At 40.8% G+C, this 22,111-nt stretch overlaps 3 protein-coding genes and 1 long non-coding RNA gene across 7 annotated transcripts; 3 read left to right on the top strand and 1 right to left on the bottom strand.

The window, feature by feature from the left end:
• Positions 1 to 75: 75 nt before the first annotated feature.
• On the top strand, positions 76 to 5,865 carry LOC116716851 (uncharacterized). The gene is made up of 4 exons (XM_032557779.1): positions 76 to 1,215; positions 2,458 to 2,769; positions 2,860 to 2,959; positions 3,589 to 5,865. The coding sequence occupies exons 1-4, from the start codon at positions 843 to 845 to the stop codon at positions 3,995 to 3,997; spliced, it is 1,194 nt and encodes a 397-aa protein (XP_032413670.1). The 5' UTR covers positions 76 to 842; the 3' UTR covers positions 3,998 to 5,865.
• Positions 5,866 to 7,416: 1,551 nt separating this feature from the next.
• Positions 7,417 to 12,568, top strand: rpz (rapunzel). 2 transcript variants are annotated; one of them, XM_032557780.1, is made up of 2 exons: positions 7,417 to 7,645; positions 10,917 to 12,568. In XM_032557780.1, exons 1-2 carry the CDS (start codon positions 7,442 to 7,444, stop codon positions 11,610 to 11,612), a joined length of 900 nt encoding a protein of 299 aa, XP_032413671.1. In that variant the 5' UTR covers positions 7,417 to 7,441; the 3' UTR covers positions 11,613 to 12,568. The 2 variants fall into 2 exon arrangements, with proteins under 2 accessions (XP_032413671.1, XP_032413672.1); XM_032557781.1 differs by having other exon boundaries at positions 7,443 to 7,540.
• LOC116716854 (uncharacterized) lies at positions 7,728 to 15,382 on the bottom strand. Of its 2 annotated transcripts, none has more exons than XR_004338641.1 (4): positions 15,270 to 15,382; positions 14,520 to 14,616; positions 8,724 to 8,794; positions 7,728 to 7,944 (listed from the first exon to the last, which is right to left on the bottom strand). It is a non-coding gene; the product is annotated as an uncharacterized LOC116716854 (long non-coding RNA). The 2 variants fall into 2 exon arrangements; XR_004338642.1 differs by lacking the exon at positions 15,270 to 15,382 and adding an exon at positions 15,067 to 15,260.
• On the top strand, positions 15,336 to 20,333 carry rpz6 (rapunzel 6). Of its 2 annotated transcripts, none has more exons than XM_032557778.1 (3): positions 15,336 to 15,455; positions 17,361 to 17,882; positions 18,994 to 20,333. In XM_032557778.1, the coding sequence occupies exons 2-3, from the start codon at positions 17,389 to 17,391 to the stop codon at positions 19,682 to 19,684; spliced, it is 1,185 nt and encodes a 394-aa protein (XP_032413669.1). In that variant the 5' UTR covers positions 15,336 to 15,455; positions 17,361 to 17,388; the 3' UTR covers positions 19,685 to 20,333. The 2 variants fall into 2 exon arrangements, with proteins under 2 accessions (XP_032413669.1, XP_032413668.1); XM_032557777.1 differs by lacking the exon at positions 15,336 to 15,455 and adding an exon at positions 15,506 to 15,653.
• The last annotated feature ends 1,778 nt before the right edge of the window (positions 20,334 to 22,111 follow it).

Raw genomic sequence — 22,111 nt, 5'->3', positions numbered from 1 at the left:
ATATCTAATAATTTATTATTATGGCTGCTATTAAAAACAAAATTCCATTTCTCAGACAATTTTAATTAGTGGGAGATATATATAATTTTTAAACCTTTATTTAGAATATCAGTTTACAAACAAAACAAGCAGCAATATTAATACAAAATATCAGATTTGACAAGTTGAGTTGCATGTATACAAAATAACATCAGCAATAAAAAAAAATAAAAATAAAAAAAAAATAATAATAATAATAATAATAATAATAATAACAATAATAATAGGGTGACGCAGAACAAAATACCGAAGTTTACAACATATAATATTGACAAATGTGTACAAAATAATATTTTGAGACACATTCCATACCAGTAGGTGGCGGTAATGCACTACGCATAGGAAAACATCTGAAAGTGGTTGCCAACCATGTAAACAATCTACTGTTGTTGCTTTTGTGGATCCAATCAAGTTTTGTTGAGCTGGCCTGGAGACAGAAAAAATGGCTCCTCGGTTTGGTGTGGCCGCTGCTGACTCCTGCTCTAATGTGTTGGTTAGATGAGCTTGGGATGTTTTTGTATTGCCTCCACCAGGGTGAGCTGTGGCTTTTTAGAATGAATGTTTAAACGAAGAAGAGAAGGACTGTTGTACACCGTGCTGTTTATTGGGAAACAGCTGGAGCTAAATAACTCAGACTTTTGAGCAAACCTTTGCTTAACGTGGCTTTACACCGCAGAACTCACTGGGATCCGCCATTTTGTCGTGATTCCAGCGGACAGCGGGGGCTCAGCTGGTGGTCCTGCTCTGGTTCCTGGTGGGGCTCCTCCCGCTGCTCGGCTCACCTCCACAGGTCGCCTCTCAGGATGAATCTGATCGAAAACAAAACTCTGCGCTCGCAGCTTCACGACGAGGAGGCGGTGGTGGTAGAGAACGCCGTCAGGCTGGCGATAGACTCGGTGCTGAACGTGTTGTACGGGGTGAACGGCGCCAGGACCCGGGAGTACCAGCGGATGGTGGCCGACAGGGACAAAGAGATCCAGCGGCTGGAGGGCAGGCTCACGGAGATCGAGCGCGAGCTGCAGGTGCTGCGCAGACATGGCTGCACGTGCGGGTTGTTCGAGGCCGGAAGCCGGATCTCCGCTAACCGACAGAGAGGGGAGCAGATCCGGTCTGCAGCAGGAGGAGTGGGCCCTGAGGTGGCAGCAGGACCGCAGGACTGTGACCTGAGCCTTTCCTGTAAGCCCACGGACGTGTCTCTAAAACACGAGTGAAAAGCAACAAAAAACACGCAGATTAGATGATGTCGTCACTAAACCCGAGTAAAAACACTGACAAGGACTCAGGTGTCCTAGCCACATTTTTCTAGTGTAACTAAAAATTGTACCCATGTAAGAGTAGCACCACTTTAACGAGTTTACTGATGAAAAGCAAAACGTAATTTACTGAGTAAGTGATCATAACATCTGATTTAATTAAAACAGTTGTAATCAGACAAAAATATTAATTGAAGATCAAATATTTTTACGATTAATCTCACTTTTTCAGAACCTGTAGGTGTTGCTCCCTGTCTGGTATATTTATTTGTCATTCCACAAATTTTACTCAAGTAAGAGCGGCGATACTGACAAATGTAATAGAGCTGCAGCGATATATGAAGATCTGTGCTGACATTAGTACAAGGCTGTAACTTTGTGTTGCAAGTTGGTGGGGAGGTGAGGGGGGTGAGGGCGCTGATGCACCCACAGTTACTGGAAGACCTTTTCTTTTCTAGAGCTAAGAATGATGCCAAAACCTGCATGTGAATGCCACACAGTCTTATTCTGTAAATCAGGATATACGTCCTGATCAGGCTTGTCAGATTAATAGCACCTTTCGAAAATAACCTTTTAGCAAATATTAAACATACTATGAAATATAAATATGTTAAGACATCTAATTAATCTATATAATGTCTTTCACTTGGTGGTGGAACTACTAACAAAGGAACTTTTCAGTCATATTCTAATTCATGGAATGAGTTTGTATTTGCTGAGTATATTTGCTTTAATATAGCAAATATTAAAGACGCAAAACCGTTTTTGGGGTCTGGTTGGGGCATTTGGTGAGCAGAGTGAACATCAATGTTACTGGATTGTATAAAATGTGGCATAAAGCTGAGATGCTGATGTTTGGATATGTAAAATATATATTATCTCTGCATATAAATCTATAAAGTAATTGCATAAAAAAATGGCACATGCTGCAGGTTTTTCATTTAACCACTTCAATTTATTTTATATAGCATTAAAAATGCATTAAAAGATGCATTTTGTAGGAATCATTACAGAAAGAGTTAAAAGTTCACAATATAAATATAAAACATTTAAGGAATCTGCTACAGGTGGACAAGGTTAGGGTTATTGCATATATAACTCTAATATATGATCTACTGTGTTTTCTCTGAATATGAGTTAGTTACTGCGGCTTTTTCTTCCACAGTGGGCGTTTACCCTCGACCCTCATCTCATTTCCCTTCCCAGTACCACGAGTCGCTCCTCCCATCACCGCCCAGCTGCCTGGGCATAACCTCCACCTGCACATCCCGCTCCTCAGAGGCTTCAGGGGGCACAGAGGCCGCCAGGAACATGCCTACATCTCCCAGCAGCCTCCTGGTGAAGGAGGAGCCCTGTGATGTGGATGCCGTCTTGATAGAATGGGAGCTGAGCGAGGAGAGAGCTGCAGAATCTCAGGAGCAACCAGGAAGTCCGTGTCCAGACCAGCAGAATCCCGATGGGAAGCATGATTCACCAGGTGCTTGGACTCAGAATTCATGCACACTTATTTCCTAATTACTATGTTTATTTTGTAAAAACATCTAATGTTATATCCCACTTCTCTTAGTTCCTGCAGAGCATGTGGAGAACAACGAGGGTCAGAAACTGAGAGAAAAAACTCCAGTAAATCCTGCTGGTTTTCAAATCTCTACCATAGATCAACTGAGGTGAGACGTAGATTATAGCAAAATAAATACAGAAAATATTTAAAATTTTTATTTTTTTAAAGGTTTAGGTGCCAAACTGAAACTGATCCAGCCCAGAGAGCGGCTTTATTTTTATGTAAATGCAAAGTAGAGATGCAAGTTGTCGATTAATGAGTTAATCCAAAGTTGATTGCTCTTATTATCAACTAACAATTAATTGATCAACGGCCATTTTCTTAAAAAACTGAGTTTTCTTCTGAATCATAAGATAAAGGACTAAATGTTTCATATATGCTGAATTTAAAAAAAATCACCATGATTTTGTGTCAACTGTGTTAAATACAGAGTGAATGAACATAAAATTTTGTTTTTCTCATATTATTAAACTTGGACACATTTATAAAATATAACAAAACAAAAACCTCTTAAGTTGTTGAAGAGAAAAATAAAAAGATTAATTCCCCAAGAACAGAAGTATTGTCTGTAGTTGCTCTTTAAAGAATGTTAAAACTTCACTCTAATAAGTGGATTGAACTGAAAATAGTTCACAAAATCAACTGTCCTCATAAAAAGTAATCATAATTTGCTTATTGATTTCCACCCCTAATCCAGACCAATCTTGATCTTTTCCCACCTGCCGTCTTTCCTAGGAACAAAAAGAAGAACGTTCCCATGTCGCAGCTGACGGAGGAGGCCCAGAGGCTGAAGAGGGCGGCCTGGAGAGCAGCTTCCAAACGATACTACGCCCGTAAAATCGCCCGTCAGCAGGCGAGCCTCCACGGCGGCGGCGGCGGCGGCCACGCAGCCAGCGCTCAGCGCGGCTGTTTGGTGGAGGAGCGGAGGAAACGGATGATCTCTGACCTGCCGGAGGAGTCCCAGATGATGCGCAGGGAGATGTGGAGAGCCGCCTCCCGGAGGTACTACGACAGGAAAACGGCTCGCCACGCCACCGAGGGGCTGCAGTACGGACACCTGATGGAGAACCTGGACCCTGCTGGAGCCACGCAGGGGCCCAACGGAGAGGGGCCCCTGGTTATCACTGGAATAATGTGCAGCTGATGATCACAGTCGTGCTTCTACAAACATTTTTATTCAGATTCCAGGGTTTACTGGACGTAGGGAGACCAGGCTCCAGTAATCTGATCACATCTAAAGGGAAAGTTTAGTAAAAACACAAACTTTCCACTTAAATTGTTACATGTTTGTAGGAATATCATGAAAATTGAAATAAAGATGAAGAAAATGCATCTAGAATACACCTAGACCTAAAAATGGCTGCAGCAGGCCGCTTTCACTGACTGACTGGTTCAACAAACTCATCTGTGTAAACTTTGTTTAACTCGTACATCTGACATCCATCGATTATGAAGGAAAAAACGACTCCAGGTTCTCCAAGAGAGGAAAATGAAGAGATTGGAAAATTACCCACATTTAACTCTGATTTTTACTAAGCTTAAAGTCCATCCAAGAACATTGTATTTGATGATGCGTTTCCTGCCTGAATTCCTTTGTTTTTCATAAACTCGATGTTTTAGCTGCAGGTTTCTTCTCGTTAGAAAGGCAGTTTCTCTCCACCGTCGCCATGTCATTGATAACCCTGTCACAATAAGCAATTAATCAGTTAATCACATGATAAATTTAAATAATCTAGGTGCTTACCTTTATAATTATTAATATTTTCTGAAAGACAGTTTTAAGAGAAACACCAGAATATGTTTTATTTGTGGTTTTGGTTGTAAGTTGTTTTATTTTGCTTTTTATTTATGGTTTTTGGTTGTTTTATTGTCTTCCAGTTCCAGCTGGAGTGTTCTGTACAAAATTATAGTTTATTAGTCTTTCCATCTGTTACTGATTGAGCAGATTTGATCTTTCTATATGATTGTTTGTGTAAAACGGCTTTCTGGTGTTTTGAATCAATCCAAGTTGAATAATAACATCCAAACACATAAATTAGCTGCTTTTACAAAACTTCTAATTTTGATTGAAGTTATTTATATTATTTTTGAGAGAGACAAGAGATGGATAATTGCTTTAAAATAACATAAAAGTTAACCCAACTCCAACTAGCAGGTTTATTTTTGTAGATATTTTTGGTGACATTTGGTTTATTGACATGTTTTCTCCCGTATTGGAGGGAAAAAAACCCGGGAATCTGAACTAAAACTATAATTTCTGTTTTTCTTTCCTGAATTCAACATTTCACTCTGATCATTGACATCTGTCTTCATCTCAACCTTCCCTGGTTCCGTTTTTACATGTTGAACTCTGAGATCTTCCACATTCATCCTGATGTTGTGTATGTGCAGCGCCCCTGGAGTTCAATATGTGTTACTGCACCTACCAGCAGGAGTGAAATAATTTCCCTGTTTTATGTTTTTAAAAATGATCCGCTGAGTTTCTACTAAAATAAATCTTTTCATGTTTTGTACCTCTCTCTATTTTCCACATGTTAAATAATAAATATATTTAAATGCAGCTGTGGAATTCTAATTTCTGGGTTAATTTGAAAAGTTCATAAAACGTGATTTCAAAATGACCATTTATTCTTGCATAATAAAAAAGAACACAGTAATATGGATTTAACTTTTATTATTAATGAGGCACTATAATGAGCAAACATTTACGTCACTTGCAACAATATCAACAATTTATATTTTTGTGTGAATAAACAGAAATAAAATGATTATAACAACACAAGAGGAAAATATAAGATTTTAATCACATTTTATTAAGAACTTAAGATATTTCTTATTGAACATTTTCCTTGTGTGTAAAAAACATTAATACAAATTTTTCCTTGGTTTGAATAAAATAATGTGAAACAACAAAATGAGGTTAGAATGTAGAAATGATCGCCTGTTTCTGCTGGTTTCTACCTGATTCCTGTCCTGGAGTGATTCCTGCCATCGCTTCTCTCTTTCAGCAGAGCGCTGCAGAAACAAAAATATAAAAATACAAAAACATGCATCTTACATCAGAGACTGTCCGTCAGCCTGAATCCTGCGCATTACGCACAGCTGCTGGTGCTGCACAAGTTTTACTGCAGAATCACGACTGTTTATCTCACCGTGACTGTTGTCTGGATCTGAAATGTGAGCCGCTGTTCAGCTGCCGCTGCGCGCACGCGGCTGCGCACATGGCGCTAAACAAAGCCTCTATGTGCGGATGTTTCCGCCAACAGAAAGATGTGAAGCGCCATCCTCTCATTCATGTCTGCAGATATAATTAAAGCTTTGTCGTTTCTAACGGACAGAGCTCCTTTTATTCCTGTTTTATGCGCAGAGTGACGCGCAGGAAGAACAGCGCCGCTGTTGTGCCGCTGTGTGTCCAGGGCTGGGGTTTCATATATGGGGGAATGGTTGAGGATTTGCGGGTGTTTGTAGCCGTTCTGGACACGCCTGGAGGCGGACGCCCGTCCTAATGGAGCCTGCATGCGGATGTAAACATGCCGGAGGCAGGCAGGTGGAGGCAGGGCTGCTTTAACGCTGCTGGAGGCGGCAGCATCATTTGCATGCAGGTTTGTTTTGGGGGAAACGTCCTCAACGGTCGGAGCAGTGAACACACCCGAGGATTCGCTGATTTTATCCGCTGCAGAAATGGATTTAAGCCTCCTGAAGCCTGGCTGGAGGCGCAGACTGAGAGGATTTCAGCGCGCTGACTGGACGAGTTCACTGCTTTTCTTTACGTTGTTTCTGCTCAGGTAGACCGGACGTTTACGTATTAATGTGTGACCCAGAGCTATTATCCTCCGTTTATAAACATTTAAGCAGTAAATAGTTATAAACAGATAAAATAATAAGCTGTGTTTCCAGTGAAGCCACTGCGCCTCTAGGAACATTGTATTCACTTTCCTTTGCGCTCTTTAAATTTGACTTTATTTGAGTACAGGTTAATATTTTTTAACCCAAATTGTAATATTTAGATAAAATTTTAATTTTTACCTTTAAACTCAGATGAACTTCTTGTTTTTTCCTCCCTGGATCCTTTGGAGAGTTTTCTGTGCCTCTGGAAACACCTGCTGAATTTGGAGAGGTCTAACTTGGACTCGCTGCGCTCTTTGGGTTCCACTGGATTTTAATCTGGGTTTTAAACTTTCCGTCACCTTTTCAAATCTATTCCGCAAGAAAAACAGCCGGTCTGACCAACAAAGCTCATCAGTTGTGCTTCTGCAGGCTGCCTGAGATGCTCCAGGGTTTGGAAACGCGCTGAAGTCAGCTGAGCGTCTCCAAGAGTTCAGCTGCGCTCTCAACGACAACTGCGTCTCTCTAACAACTGTTTGGCTATTGGATGGAGCACAAGAAGTCTGAAATTTAGGGGGTGGGACAGTGTATTTCTAAGGTAGGGGGTTTCATTATTTAACCCATTTTAAATGGTATTTTTGGAGCCATATTGGTGCTTTTATCTGTTTGAGGCCTAAATAACCAGATTTTTAATTTGGAGGGGCTCATTTGGATTTAAAAAATGGTTTTGTCCAATTTGATCACCCCCACATATTCAACATACATGGAAGTGTCCTTTTTGCAGGGATTGCTGGGAAGAAGAAGGAGGGTGTCGAGCTTGGGACTTTGGAAAGGCAGTTTTAGTCAGAGCCAGTTTGAAAAGGTAAGAAATCCTCTGTTCTGCTGGGACCAATGGGGCCCAATGTCGGCTGGGAGGCAAATGGAGACTCTTTACTCGGGATATATGGAGAGAAAATCAACTTTTCAGGTGTATTTTGGTGTATTTGGTGTGTTTTGTAGGCAGGGAGGGTCAGGGCTCTGGGTGTGCACTAACAAGGAAATACGGAGAGGTAGCTAGGGGGAGCCATAGCTGCTCCGGAAGGCAGCTCTGTGGGCCTGCGCTGCTGCTGAGGGGATGTGCTGCTTATTATAACTCTCACAAACAAAGAACTTCGGATGAGGCTTGATTGTTGGAGGATTGGGACGTTGGTTCAGTGATTGTTTGGGGAATTTCAGCTTGTGGGGCTGTCTTCCTTTGAGAAAGTCTGTTAACCAGCAGGAAGAGCTCTGTAGAGGAAAACAGTCAGAAAACATGACCAAATCCCAGAAAATAACCCAAAACCAGGCACTAAAATGTAACTGGTGAGCGTTGGGCAGAGACTTAATGAAGGATCAGAATATATTTACAGTTAGCCTAGCATTGCTGTTGTGATTGAAAACACTCAAGATGGCCTCTGTGCTGCCTGGAAACAGGTGGGAAGAGCCTGGCACTTCCTGTTCAGGCAGTCAGAGCTGCCTGCTGTCACCCTTAAACCCAAATACACAGTTTTTAAACAATTTATTATCTCCAAATAACTCATAAAAATCCATTTATGCATAAAATCTGGGCCTCATGTCAGTTCTGTTTCATTAGACCTGCTGAGGCTCCTGTTTATAAAGGCTGAGCTGTTACTGGCTGGCTCACGTTACAGGTTTTTCAACAAAATGACTGTAATTGGTATGCTTAATGAGAACTAATTAACTTTTTAATTGAGTTTTATCCTTTTAGTTTGAAAGTTAGAGCTAATTCCCGCTTTAAAACATTAAAATATCTCACAGTCATGATGCTTAACGGTTGAGGTCATTTTTAAAGCTTTGCAATAAATATTAGGTCAATTAAATCGGCACAAAGGGTTAATTTAGAGCTAAAAACAACTTTCAGTGAGGGTTTACTAACCTAAAGTCACGTATTTTACAAAATAATACACTTTCATTCTCATTATTTTAAGAAATGATTACAAAATACAACATTATTGGTAGATAAATTATATTTGAAAAAGAAACACAAGGATTAACCCTTTCATTACCTGCATTAGCTGTTGGAGTTTGTTTTATTGTGCTGAGAAAAACAGATTATCTCCTTTTTCCAGTGAGTTTTCTGAAAGAATAACAAAACAAGACGAGTTAAAATACAGAAAGTAATTTAATAATTGTCTTTAAGCAGCAAATGTTTAGACTGTGTGTCATTTATAAATAGCTTTATTATGAAAAATGGCCCCTTTGAAGCAGCAGTATAATGTGGTATAAATGTGTCTCAGAACAACTGCTGGGATGATTTTATTTATTCGACACAGTCAGGTTTTCAAACACACCAAACAAGTTTAATTTGATCTATCCAAGTGTCTGAAAGTTGATTTCCTGAATATTAAAAGTAAATCAGGTAATTTTTGCAGATTAAATCAATTTAAAGTCCATATTTGGCCCGTTTTTCTGCATTTAAAGGGTTAAGCTGAGGCAGTAGTTTCAGTCCACAGCTGTGGTGCTGAAATCAGACGGATGCCGTGGATGTTTCTGGAAAAGCGGGTGAAATACCGCCCCCCTGTGGCGCTAACAGGAAGAGAAAGTAAAACGGAGATCATGTCGCCATGAGGCCTCGGTGGCTCTTTCATTATTTATTACTGTAATGTGACTGGTTCTGGTCCATTCAGGAAGTTAAACACTGTTTAGTCCTGTCGGAGTTTTAAGAATAACTCTTGGGTGTCAGATATCCCAGGTCCTGTCAGAATAAGCCTGAGCTCACGTTGCTTTGTGAGCTTCCGTTACGTAAGAAACACGTTTAGCAGCCGCGAGCCGCCCACCAGCAGCTGGTCGTGTCACACCAGGAGCTATCGGCTCGGTCCATAGAAACCCACAGACAACGGCCTGGTGCTGAAAAGCTGTGTCATGAACAAACATGGAGGCTGTTAACTCCTTCATGGCTGCCAACGGCACCCAGCAAGGGACAAAAATCTGCCAATCAGAGTTGGAACGTTCCAGAAGAGTTTAACCTCTTTTTTTTTTTTTACCCAGTTCTTTCAGTGATCATGTTTAACAGAACCAGAGTTATAAAGCTCTGGTATCATTAATTATACATTGATTGGATAATTAATACTCAGCAGAAGATACCATCTTCAAAAAATTTATTAAATTATTGGCATTTGTTGTCGCCATTTTGCGGACTAGCTGCCAGGAGGAGAGAGGAGCACAAGGCTAATATTAGATTCATAAACTCAAAAACAAAGGATATTATATCTATAATTTCAGTATGTTTTAGTTAGTTTTATAAACGTATTATATAGTCCTAGTCAGTTATAGTTTTTCCCCATTAATTACCATTTTAGTTTATTTCAGCTAACAAAAATGTTTTCTCAATTTCAGTTTTCGTCATTTCATTTGTTTGGGTTAAATATAATAACCTAGATTCAGAACCTAGATTCATTTTTTTCAAGGTTCGAATGTAGAACTTAAGAGAAATGGTGACAGAGGTGCAAACGCCACAGTGGTTTCTCTTCCAGGCATCCTGGGTGTTTTTAAATTCAGCTGAACTCCCATAAAATTCTCATTATCAAATGGATCAGAAAGAGTTCAGGCGATACAATCTGAAACCAGCTACATTGCTTTTTTTTTACTCCATATACTAAAAGTTTAAATGTGTTTTTCACCATTATGATCATTAAAAAAACATTAGAAAAAAAACAAAACAAATCAAATTTTTTGTTCTCTTTGAGATGAAAAAACAGTTTCTCCCACAGCAGTGGCGCCTCCAGAAGGCGAGTTGGATGAGATTGATGAGCTAGTTTCCACGGTAACGTAAAGGAGATGAGATGCATGCGAGCGGTGGGGAGTTTTAACAGGATCAAACAGACTAGCAGCTGGAACCAGACAGGGCTGGATGATGGATCACGTCTGTTACCAGGAGTCTGTTTGTTCTCGGTGTGGAACGAACCAGAACCGATCCCAGCAAAACAAAACCATCAGGGAGACAAAAGACTCACTGCTGCAGCTGGAAATGCTGTTCATAACGGAAATAATCATTAAAAAATATAGTTGTGTGTTTTATTTTGGATGGTTAAAGTCTCTTCCAGTTCCAGAACTTGTGTTATTGTGGCATTATGAATACATATTACTTGAAAATGGTCTTAAAACAACAATATTATAGTTTATCGCAATAATTACCGGGGCAATTTATCATCCAGCAGATTTTTGTTATGCTGAATAATCTTTCCCTTCCTCTGCTGCAGATCATCGTCACCATGATGGACGAGCAGATACAAGAGGACCACAGCAAGCTGAAGCAGGGCCTAGTCAAAGTCCTCCAGTGCGTGGCCACCATCTCGTCGGCGGCGGCCGTGGTCAACCCCATCTTCGGTGTGGCGGGCTCCCTGATCCGGGTGGTGCTGCACCACGTGGACGACGAGGACATCCGCACGCTGAAGCGCGAGTTCGGCTCCGTCCACCAGAGGCTGGACGAGCTGTCCCAGCAGAACCGCCGGACGCTGGTCCAGATCGAGAAGGAGACGCTGGACAGCCAGTACTGCCACGTGGAGGAGAACCTGAAGAACCAGTTCAGGAAGTTCATGGCCATGGTGGAGGCGCGGCCGGAGCACCGCGACGGCAAGAAGGACGACTTTGAGGAGAGCTACGCCAACGACGAAGGCGACCAGAACCTGCACACGCTGTACGACGGCGTGGTGGGCACACGGAAGCTGTTCAGCCGGCCCATCCTGGAGGTGTACCTGAAGCACTCGCAGGGCGACCGCCGCGTCATGGAGCGCCTCTGCACGCGCCTCACGTACCTGTTCTGCATCGGCCTCATCGCCCTGATGGGCTACGCCGCCATCATCGGCGACGACGAGGAGGAGCTGAGCGAGAAGTGGACCGGCCAGATGGAGAAAGTGCAGGAGAAGATGCAGGAGGCGCTGCGCAAGTGCACATGAAGAAGAGGAGGAGGAGGAAGGGAAGGTTAACATTCCCACTTCAACTCCCACTCTCTCTGTCCTCATAATCTCCTTTTTACCACGCGAACCTGAAGGCAACGTCTGCCAAATCCCGCTGCACGCAAACAGGCTGTCGATTGGCTGCTTTCACATCACAGCCAATTAAAACATAGAGATAAATTCACCTTAATCAAATAAAAACATTCATTTAGATTTAATTTGTTTTAAAAAAAAACATTTAGACACAAATGTGTATTTTGGGGGCGGATCAGAATCGAAGAAACGAGAAAAAGCACAAAATATTACCAAGTATTTTTGTCTAATTTCTAGTGCAAATGTGAGTTCACTTGAAATTAGACAAAACTAAAGTATATAAGCTTGTCCAGTTTCATGATATAAAATCACATTTCTGCCCAGTGGAAAACTGGCCTTGTGTTGGGAAACTGTTGCCAAAGTAACCAACGAGCGTCTGGACGTTTCCAGAATGATGAATGTAAAAGAAAAAAAAATCACCATGCATGACCTGTGATCACACGTCCACCTTTACGTTGAGTTATGTAATTTCTTTTTACATATTATTAATAATTTGTACACTATTATGAGCTGAGATCTTTATTTAGGTGATAAAACTTTATATTTTATTAATAGTTAAAGACACTAAGTGATGAAAATAGGACATTTCTTTTATTTCCAGCCACACTACACTTTCTTATTCTCTGTTGGGAGGAAATCAGTTCAATTTAAGAGATTTGCTTAATCTCCTGTGCAATTTTTGTGTAAAAATCATATTTTTGTTTCCTGTCTGCAGCTTAAAGCGCTTTTCTTTACACGCAGGAAAACTGGACCCTGAACGTCTCCTGACATGTCAGATATGTGAATATGTTCATGATTTTTTGTTTTGTTTGGGTTTATAAATGTTTTAATTGACATAAATAAAGATGTGAGAAGAAAACTTATTGACTTACTCAATTATTTCACATATTCTGATCAACTTTACTATTGAATGAAAGCTACTGAAGCTACAAACACATGCACAATATATATGCACTCAGCTTTATGCATGTTTTCATACATTTGGCTGTAATTGTAAGAAAATATATTTTAAAAGTCAAAGTTTTTATTTTAAAGTCCATTTATTGATATTTCTATAAGTTGTAATTATATTCTGTAACTGTTTCATCAAACTACATCTGGGAATATTGTAATCAGACAAACCTGTTAATCTGAGAGGTTTGCAGAGAATAATTAGAGATTCTTTTTTTACTAATTTCAATCATTTTTACACCAAGAATTTCAAACCTTTCAATCGATGTTTTAGTCCACAGATTTTCTCCTTTAGTGTAGAAATAAAATCATGAGTCCAACAGAGATCCAGAAACATCTTCACATGTTTGCAGCTGAATCAGAAAACTCAGCTGAGAAACAACAAACCTCCAGGAATAAATGAAGTTTAACTTTGAGTCTTCCTCAGAATGAAAAGGAGGTTAAATAAAATCTGATTTACAGATTTCAGGTTTGAGGTGAAATGACAGCAAAATGATATAAAGTCAAAATGTCTGCATATAGAAACAGGAGGGCTGAAGCATCAAAGCTACACAGAAATTTATACCTGCAGACATAAAAGTAAAAAAATCAATTTTTTTAATGTTTTTATTTTTACATTATTGGTTTAAGTCAGTTTCTGAACTTGATGCTATTTCAGGTGAATTTAACAAAACTGTTTCTGTGTTCTGAGTTTAAACCTAAAAAGGTTTGATATTATTATCATCATTATTGTTGTTATTATTATTATTATAAAAAGCATAACTTGAATCCAAAGTTGATAATTTTGTACAGAAATGCTAAATTAAGTGAAGAAAGCCAAGCCGGCATGCAGCTTTAAGAAGACTGGAGTCTCATTTCAGTCAAGAATTCCCTGCAGAAGCTGCAGCAGGTTAAAGTTCAGATCCAGAGAGTTTAAATTATTCAGTGATACTCAGATTTTCAATTCTGACCTCACTTTGCTGCATGTCTTTATTCTTTTCAATCTGTTGTTTGAAAGTATGTTTTATTTCTGCAGTGACATAAAATGAAATATGACAGAAATGTGATTAATATCAGAGCATGGAAGGAGCTTCAAATGAATAAAATAAAAAATAATATGAGTTTGAAACATATTTTCTTATATTTTGTTTTAAAAACATTTTGTACCATCAGTATGAGGACAGCAGATAAAATATAATAATTGGTAACATGTCCAGAATTCACTCTTCTGGTTAATTCTCTATATTACTTACTATTTTTATTTGTTCATTCAATTAGATTCTTTGGATTTTGCCAAATAAAATCTGAAAACGGTTATTTTACATGTGAAATAAATGATAATAATTCAGTCAGAGTTCCTGACCTTTGACTCCATCCGGCCTTTCAGTGTTAAAAGTGCTAAATCTGGTTTAATTTTGAAAAAAGAGATTTCAACGTGTGCATATGCAGAACCAAATGAATGAAAGATAGATTTTTTTAAAAGATAAGAAACAGTTATTTGTCTTCAGAAAATGCGTAAATTAACTTGCATTTTGCTCATTTCTCCACCAGGGGGCGAAAACGCCTCATTTGGCTCCACATCACACCTGTTTTCTGAACTCCAGGGACCTCGGAGCTAAAAGCTTCACATGCGGTCCTTCAGAGAGAAGCGGTGAAGAAAACCCGCAGCCCTCCTTCCTGCCCCGCAGGACCAGGCGGGAGGGCAGATTCACCGCAGGACCAGGCGGGAGGGCAGATTCACCGCAGGACCAGGCGGGTTAGGCCCTCTGGACTGAACAGGTCCGACTGGCATCGCTCAGAGTTCGGGAACCAACCAGCAGGAAAATGTGCGTTGCAGGAATTTGTAGAACAAACAGAGCCGCTATAAAGACTTGAATCTCTCACCTGCGCTGCGGATTATTGAGGCTCTTTGCGCCACATCATCATCATCATCATCCGTCATGTGATGAAGCTTTTTCCCTCTCGATGAATCCATTTTCAGCTGAAGAAAATATGAAACATTTCATGAGTTTTTGGCTGCTTTAAACGACATGACGGATTTTTGCGCATTAAAGTGAAACAATAATGAAATATTTTCTGATTTAGAGGAGAAATAATTCATGTTTGTGGCTTCAGATGTGCAGCCTGGGTGTTTTCATGGCGCGTCATGCGCGCGCACAAGAGACACTACAGGGAACATTTTAAAATATAAAGAATAAATCATCTCACTAGTAAAAAAGAAAAATAAACTAATTAAATTTCAGATTTAACCTTATATCCTGCCTCTTTTAGCCCAGTGCTTATAAATAAAATATGTGCGTTTTCCTCTCGTTTTAAATCTTGAAATGCATTCAAACATTTACAGCATCGGGTGAATTTTAGGCCTTACTGGAATGTGGGTTTTAATAATCATGTGTATCACATGAGAACAGCAGATATTTTCAGATCTTACCTTCTGTTTGGATCCGTTTAAACGCAATAAAATCTGCAGAAGATCTTTAAAAAATCATAAATAAATATGTGCGTAAACTAATCTAATAAAACAAAATCTCTTTTGCTGGAGAAAATCAAATGTTCCTCCGTTGAGGGTAGGAAAGAAAATGGACCCTGCGCAGATTTTTGCGCTCTCTCTCTCTCTCTCCTGTTTCTGCCTACCTCGCTCTCCCTTTTGCAGATACTGAGTGCGCACCTTCCCGGACTCCATCCTTGGACCCCTGTCAGCTCCACAGTTGACTTGAAAGCAGAGGGAATATTTTTTTCTCTCTCACTGGAAGTGGGATAAAAATAAAAGTCCAACTTGTCGGCAGTGGTCCGTGAAGGAGCAGCAGATCCTCCGTTCAGGTAGAGAAACCGGCGCTGCTGCTGCAGAAATGCTTTGAACGTGTTTATCTTCCGTCTAAAGGGGGGAAACACGGAGGGGTGTGTCTGGTGCTGTCAGGGGATTTGTGCGTAAAAAAGGCTTCCGTTGCGCATTTGTTCTGGGTGCGCATGACAGTTAAACATGATGCAGTTTGGAAACACAGGACAAACCTTACTCTGGTATTTTCCCTCATATATTTGTTGATATTTAGACTTTGTCTCATTTTCTCTCTAATCTCCAGGAAGTATAAAAATGGGATCTAATAAAATTTGGTTACATTTTGATGGGCTCAGAAGGAAAAGGCTCATTTATCCGGGTTTCCGGCTGATTTAAGGTTTTATTTTAAAACTTGCTCCTTCTTTCCTCTCTGATTTGAGTCACGCAAAGATCAAGTGCGTCATTTTCTCCTGTCAGCATCTGCGGCTCCCATCTTGTTTGTTACCTGCAGCCTTTTTGTTGTTTCATTTTCTAGCCAAAGTGGAACAGAAATGATAAAACCATGCCCTGTTTTTAGACTCAGATTCATTCTGCAGCCTTTTAAAGCTGAATGAGCGGAAGTGACAGTTTCTGACCTGCGTCCTGCTCGCAGCAGCAGACCTCCAACCTTGAGGAAAGAACACTCTGCTGTGTTTGCTTCGTGTTTTGCTGAGATTGTTGTGGTGAAGCTGTTCCTCCTCCCTCATGTCTCACCATGTTTGGATTATTTTCAGACTCCACAGCTGAAAAACCAACTGTTTCTGTTATTCTGCAAAATTGCTGTTAATGTGGCTAATAATTAGCATAATGTATAAACCATAAAAATGACTTTATCTGCAGTGGAGGAAGACTGAGACACTTCATATGCTCATTGGAGTATGAAAACCATCGAAGCTTCTGGAAAGTGATAAATCTCCTTTAAGATCAAAAAGTCATTAAGACTCAAAATATACAACAAACATCTAAAAAACAGAAGTATTTCAAATATTTATGTTTGGTTAAAACCAATCATTTTTCACACATAAACACAGCATGAAATCTGGGCTAATTACTGGTCCAGTACTTAGAGGACAAAATGATTTATCGATGCTTCATATCAGTTTCCTCTGCAATAGAAGTCATCAGTATTTCATATTTATACCATCTTGTTATCTGGAAGAAGAAAACAGCTCCAGTAAATCCATGGCAGAGTCTGGATCTGTTTTAACACTTTGGTGATTTTAGTTCCAGTTTCTCCACTGATCAGCTCATTCATGCAGAGCGTCAGCGGACTGGAGTCAGGGGAGTTTTTTGGTTTGAGGTGATCATTTCTCAGGTTTCTCTAGATGTTTTCAGCATCAGCTCCCAGATTTAAGAGGCAAAGATGTTGTTGTTTTATCAAACATTAGAACCAGCAGTGGGCTCTGCTAGCTAAACAGTTAGCCATGCTAACTAAAGTACTAATCATGAACATTAGCTCCCCTAATGTTAAAGTGTTACACTAACATAGTATTTAACAGAAGCTAATGCTAAAGCACTAAATTCAGCCATGTTGTTTCCTACCATGCGGAGAGCATCATCTGAATTTTTACATGTATCTAATTAGCCACGCTAGTGTTTTGTTAATGTAAGTGTTGCATTCTTCTGTAAAACTGTTTTTTGTTGTTGCCATTCACTCAATAATGTCTTGGAAGAGAGAGAGAGAATGTGGAGAGGAAGCAAACTGCTGCATAAACAGTCTTCTGTTCCCACAACGGATTAGAACATTAATAAACAACTTTTTCAAATTAAACAATTGTAAACATTTATTTGAAAACTTGTTGAAAATGTATGCCAATCTCTACGATAAACCTTTCCTCAAACTCACGATGAACACAAACCTCGGCTTTCTCTTGACGTTTGTCTTCTCTCTGAACTTTCTGTGTTTACAGGGAGATTTCGTCCCTCGTGTCCCAGAAAATGACGAGTCCTCTGGAGAAAATGGTGGCTGAGAAGAAGGAGACCATCGAGGCGCTGATGGACATGTTTGAGAAGGGCGCCGAGGTGTTGGCGAGCGCCGTGGGTGAGCTGTTCCCGCTCTGCGAGGCGGCCGCTCCGGTCCTGAAGCTGGTCTTGGACAACGTCCACAGCAAGGAGGTGTTTTACGTCAAAGAGCAGTTCCTGACGGTGAGGAGCAAGCTGGACGTGCTGTCCAACCAGCTGGAGGACATCGAGTCTGAGCTCAGGAAGAGAGACCTGGACCGCGACTACTTCTCCGTGGAGGAAAACATCAGGAACCAGTTTAGGAAGTACATGGACATCTTGGAGGCGAAGCCGCAGTTCAGGGAGGTGAAGAAGAAGCTGTTTCTGGATCACTTCACTAAAACCGGTGGAGAGAAGAACCTCTGTGTGCTCTACGATGCTCTGATGGGAACCAGCACCTTCAAAGATCCCATTTTAGATACAGTAGAAAGGTAAATTCATTGAGACTCGTTAGCTGTGTTTCCATTACAAATGTGTTCCTGTTAGACTTAGACTTGTACTTTATTGATCCTTTGGGAAGACTCCCTCAGGAAATTGAAGTTAAATAAGAAACTTCATTAAAATCACGCATGAATAAATTTGTTCAGGCGATAAATGGATGAATATGGTACATCATCATCATCATCATCCTTCCTGTCGTCTTCTTCATCATTTATGCCAGTGATGACTTTTGTGATGCAAAAAAAGTGTTTCAATTGCAGTTTTGCAAAATAAACCAATTTCAAAACCGCAAAAAAACCCCAAAAAAACACCCCGCGCTTATCAAAGATTTTTAATGGAAAATTTTTTTTTTTTAAATTGGCGTCTTTCCATTAACCAAATTTATTGTCAGAATTTGCTTAATGAAATACAAAAACAATAATGCAATCTACTTAACACTTCTAAAAATCAATACATACATTATCAACAGAAGAGTTTTCACTGATTACAAAAACACCTATTGAGAAATTTTCTGCCTTTTTGCTACCTGTGAAAAACCTGAGTCCTGCAGGATACGCAGCATACAGAATAATGAGAAGTTTTAGCTCAAGCTTTTTGAACAGTTCTTCAATGCGGGGCTTAAAAGTTACATTTTCATCTTTGGTGATGCCAAGATATTTATAAGATGCTTCAATCAATGTGCAGAGCCTGTGTGGTGGTGACAGCAGGGAGTCATGCGGCCATCTTCCTCTGGTTGGAGCAAAACATGGCGCCGCCCTCAGTTTTACTTGCATTCAGTAAGTTGTAATAGTTGAGACTGAAACACGAGGGCAACGGATATATCATGACAAGAAATCACTAAATCATCTGCATAAAGATGCACAATGGCCCCAATTTTTAATATAGATGGTAAACAGTGTAGGTCCTAAAACCGACCCTGTGGAACGCCCTAGAAGTATCCAGATAACTTGGACAGGCATGTTGTGCCCTCTGTTTACGGCCTATTCAGTAAACCCTTTGCCCAAAAGCCTCTTGATTTCTGTTCTTATTTACTTAAATTGCAGGAATCTCTTGATGGAGCATCGACTGGAAATAAACTCTACAACTGCTTCTGTTTGGCAGGTATGTTGGGAGGAACCGGCGCCTCCTGGAGGACTTCTGCGTCCGGATGAAGGAGCTCTTCTGCCTGGGTTTGATTTCTCTGCTGGGCTACTGCACCCTCACCCAGAGCCCAGAGGAAGAGCAGGACAAGATCCGAGAGTGGAGCACCAAAATCGAAGAGGTAGAGTCCAAGATGAAGGCAGCCATCGAGTCCTGCATAGCTGCGTTTCCAGAGCAAGCGAAACTAGACGTGCAGCACCTCCTGCAGGAGACAGAGGAGGAAAATCTTCAGGATGCACCTCAGAGTCTTCTGGAGTTCCTGGTGAAAAAGTACGACTGGGTCTCCTGGTCTGTGCGGCTGATCAAAAACTCAGGCAAAGCCTTTGAGAACCTGCGAGCCGGGAAGCACTTCCACCACGTGGCGGGACAGAACTGGTTCGAGGTTCTTCAGGTGAACGACGTCAGCCTGGTGGTGTCGTTCAGCACGGCACCTCAGCCGGTTCCCAGCGACTGCGTCCGGCAGCTGATGGAGGGTCCGGCCAGGAAGGGCAACGCTCCGGAGGCGGTGGAGGCGCTGGAGAAGCAGCTGTGCGGGTTCATCGTTCACGCCATCAGTCGGCACAAAGAGTCTGCAGCCGCGTGGAGCTTCCCGGAAGAATGCCACTACTGGGAACACCACAAGAACGTAGCCGTGTGTGTGCACTCGGAATAACGCTCAAGAGCAGGGTTTAAAGATTTATCATCCATTTCAAGGGGCAGCGTTACGTATATTGTCTCTGTCTCTTTAAGAAGCTCTTGCTCTTCCAAACACTCCACCTTCTGCATGTCATCAGAACTCCTTTCCTATCAAGCAATTAACAACGTTTTTACCCGCGTTGCACTGAGAAGCAGCTCGTGTGATAAGTTCAACAGATACACAGTTCCAGCAGTGTTTGCTAACTGCTGCTGCCACTAGTCTGGAGGAACTGAGTGGGGAGGGGTGGCCCTCGGTTACACCAGGATTTCTCAAACATGAATAAAAGAATCAAAGAAACGCTCCAGGTGTGTTTTTCACGAGGGAGAAAAATTATAACACAATGTAAAACTAACAAAGTCGATTTTACATAACACTGCCCCTTTAACTGCAGAAACCTAAAATATCATTATTTATCTCTATCAGCTGAATATAACTGCCATACCATGTATCCTGTAGCTACTTTAACAACTTTAAGACATAAAGTACTGTGTGGATCCTCCTTCATTTGACTTGCTTATTATCAGCAGTTCATTTATTTAACTGCATTCAGGAATAATTTCTATCACTGACATGTTTAGCATAATGAACACAATGTAGATCCCAGATAATTGAAGTTTTTATCTAGTGCATATAAAACTCCAGTCCGGATCACTTTAAGCAGAATTTCTCTCCATCTTCTTAACTTTGACCTCAGCCGCTTGCTGTAACGCTGCCGCCTTCATTCAGCCCCACAGAAAAGGCTTTGCTGATCCGGCATCTTTGTCCCGGAGCTCCATGTTTGTTCCCCAGCAGGCTGACCTACATAACTCTGACAGGGAACAGAGGCGACTTCTTCAGGCAGGAGATGTCACAATGTGCCTTAAGCTCCAGAATAAAGAAACACCCAGCCTGAGCTTTAATGCTGCAGTATGTAACTTTTATAAAAATGTTTTTAAATATTTGTTAAGATTGTCACCATGGTGTCACAGTTTGTTATGAGATAGATAATCTGTGAAAAAATCCATCTCCTCCACTTCCTACATGAGATCCGATTACCGTCAGAAGAAATGCATCAAAACAACCAATCAGAGGCAGGGGGAGGGGCTTAGCGCTGTCAATCAACCTCACGTACTCGCTGGTCAAATTGCTAATGACGGAGAAGCAACTTACAGTTACAGGAAAACCGTTTATCCGCCATTATCTGTGGTCATGACAAGCTGTGCTAACTGTGCTAACGCCACATGGAGAGGTGACTGACAGCACTAAGACCCGCCCCTGGCTCCGATTGGTTGTTTCTAGTTAGCTGTGGGAAAAGGCAGCTTGATATACAGTACAGACCAAAAGTTTGGACACACCTTCTCATTGAATTCAATGAGAAATTGTGTCCAAATTTTTGGTCTGTACTGTATATGTTTTTTTTTTTATAAAAGTTGCATACTGCAGCTTTAAACCTACAGGGTTTGTTGGAAAACTCTCCATCCGGGCACTTTTTACTAAATCTGAATGCTTTTTGCATTCATTTGCTCTTTCTGGATGAATACTGGACCTGCTGTCTTCTTATGCTGCTGCTGTTTCTCTTTTGAATTTTGTTTGAATATGAACGGCAGTGAAATACTTTCCTCTGTCTATTATTCGTGATTAACATGAGGAGCAGGAATGTTTCACTTCTTTAACAATAAAAACTCGAGCATGATCAGCACTTGAAATGTGGCTGTGATGATTTTTAACGATTACCGACAAAACAAGCTGTGAATGAGGGTAAACACGTGTAGTCAGATATCTGTGCCTGTTGCACAAATGGGATTAATGCGGTGCTGTTAGGGCCTGGTCAGTATTAAATAGGTGGTGCAAACTCAGCAACAGAGACTGGAGCTAAGTGAATTAATATTTACACTTCAGTCAGCGTTTCTCTGACCACAGCAGCGCTGATGTCCTGCAGGCGAGCAGGAAACTGCTGGGCTTAGCAGGACGCCATCAGTCATAATGTGCAGAGCGTGTGGTCTTCGTTTCATATCTCTGTGGATCTGCAGGGTCTTTAGCTGCTCAGCCTCTCTGTCGTAAATCAACCCTGTCAGAATCCATCCAGTTTTATCAGGAATAAACAGCACAGAGCAGCTAAACGATGTTTCCGTTCTGAGACGAACGGCGGCTCATCAGAGCTTTCATAAGCAGAACTGGAGACGTTTTATCAAGATTAGGTTCATTTTTCTCTGAAACGCTTTGCTAAGATACAGAATAAAGCAAAACATACTTTTAAGTTAAACTGTTTTCATGGCAGATGTTTGAGTTGAAGGAATAGAAGAAGCTTCTGTACATAAATGTGAGCAAAATAAATTCACATTATACGTCTAGAATTTGCTACAATTTTGGTCAGATGTGAAAGAAAGACTCATTCATACTGGCGATGTTTAATGGTCCCAGCTT

The sequence above is a fragment of the Xiphophorus hellerii genome, chromosome 3 (genome assembly GCF_003331165.1).
Source record: "Xiphophorus hellerii strain 12219 chromosome 3, Xiphophorus_hellerii-4.1, whole genome shotgun sequence".
NCBI lineage: Eukaryota > Metazoa > Chordata > Actinopteri > Cyprinodontiformes > Poeciliidae > Xiphophorus > Xiphophorus hellerii.
The sequence above is the reverse complement of the archived record's forward strand: the minus strand, read 5'-3'. Positions and strand labels throughout refer to the sequence as shown.

Excerpts from the sequence above, each read along its gene's own strand:
- rpz6 (XM_032557777.1), top strand. The coding sequence starts at position 15,616 with ATGATGCAGTTTGGAAACACAGGACAAACCTTACTCTG. Across the intron at positions 15,654-17,360 it reads ACAGGACAAACCTTACTCTG|GGAGATTTCGTCCCTCGTGT; the intron begins GTATTTTCCCTC and ends CTGTGTTTACAG. Across the intron at positions 17,883-18,993 it reads ATTTTAGATACAGTAGAAAG|GTATGTTGGGAGGAACCGGC; the intron begins GTAAATTCATTG and ends TCTGTTTGGCAG.
- LOC116716851 (XM_032557779.1), top strand. The coding sequence starts at position 843 with ATGAATCTGATCGAAAACAAAACTCTGCGCTCGCAGCTTCACGACGAG. Across the intron at positions 1,216-2,457 it reads CTGTGACCTGAGCCTTTCCT|TGGGCGTTTACCCTCGACCC; the intron begins GTAAGCCCACGG and ends TTTCTTCCACAG. Across the intron at positions 2,960-3,588 it reads TCTACCATAGATCAACTGAG|GAACAAAAAGAAGAACGTTC; the intron begins GTGAGACGTAGA and ends CGTCTTTCCTAG.
- rpz (XM_032557780.1), top strand. The coding sequence starts at position 7,442 with ATGGAAGTGTCCTTTTTGCAGGGATTGCTGGGAAGAAGAAGGAGGGTG. Across the intron at positions 7,646-10,916 it reads AGAGAAAATCAACTTTTCAG|ATCATCGTCACCATGATGGA; the intron begins GTGTATTTTGGT and ends CCTCTGCTGCAG.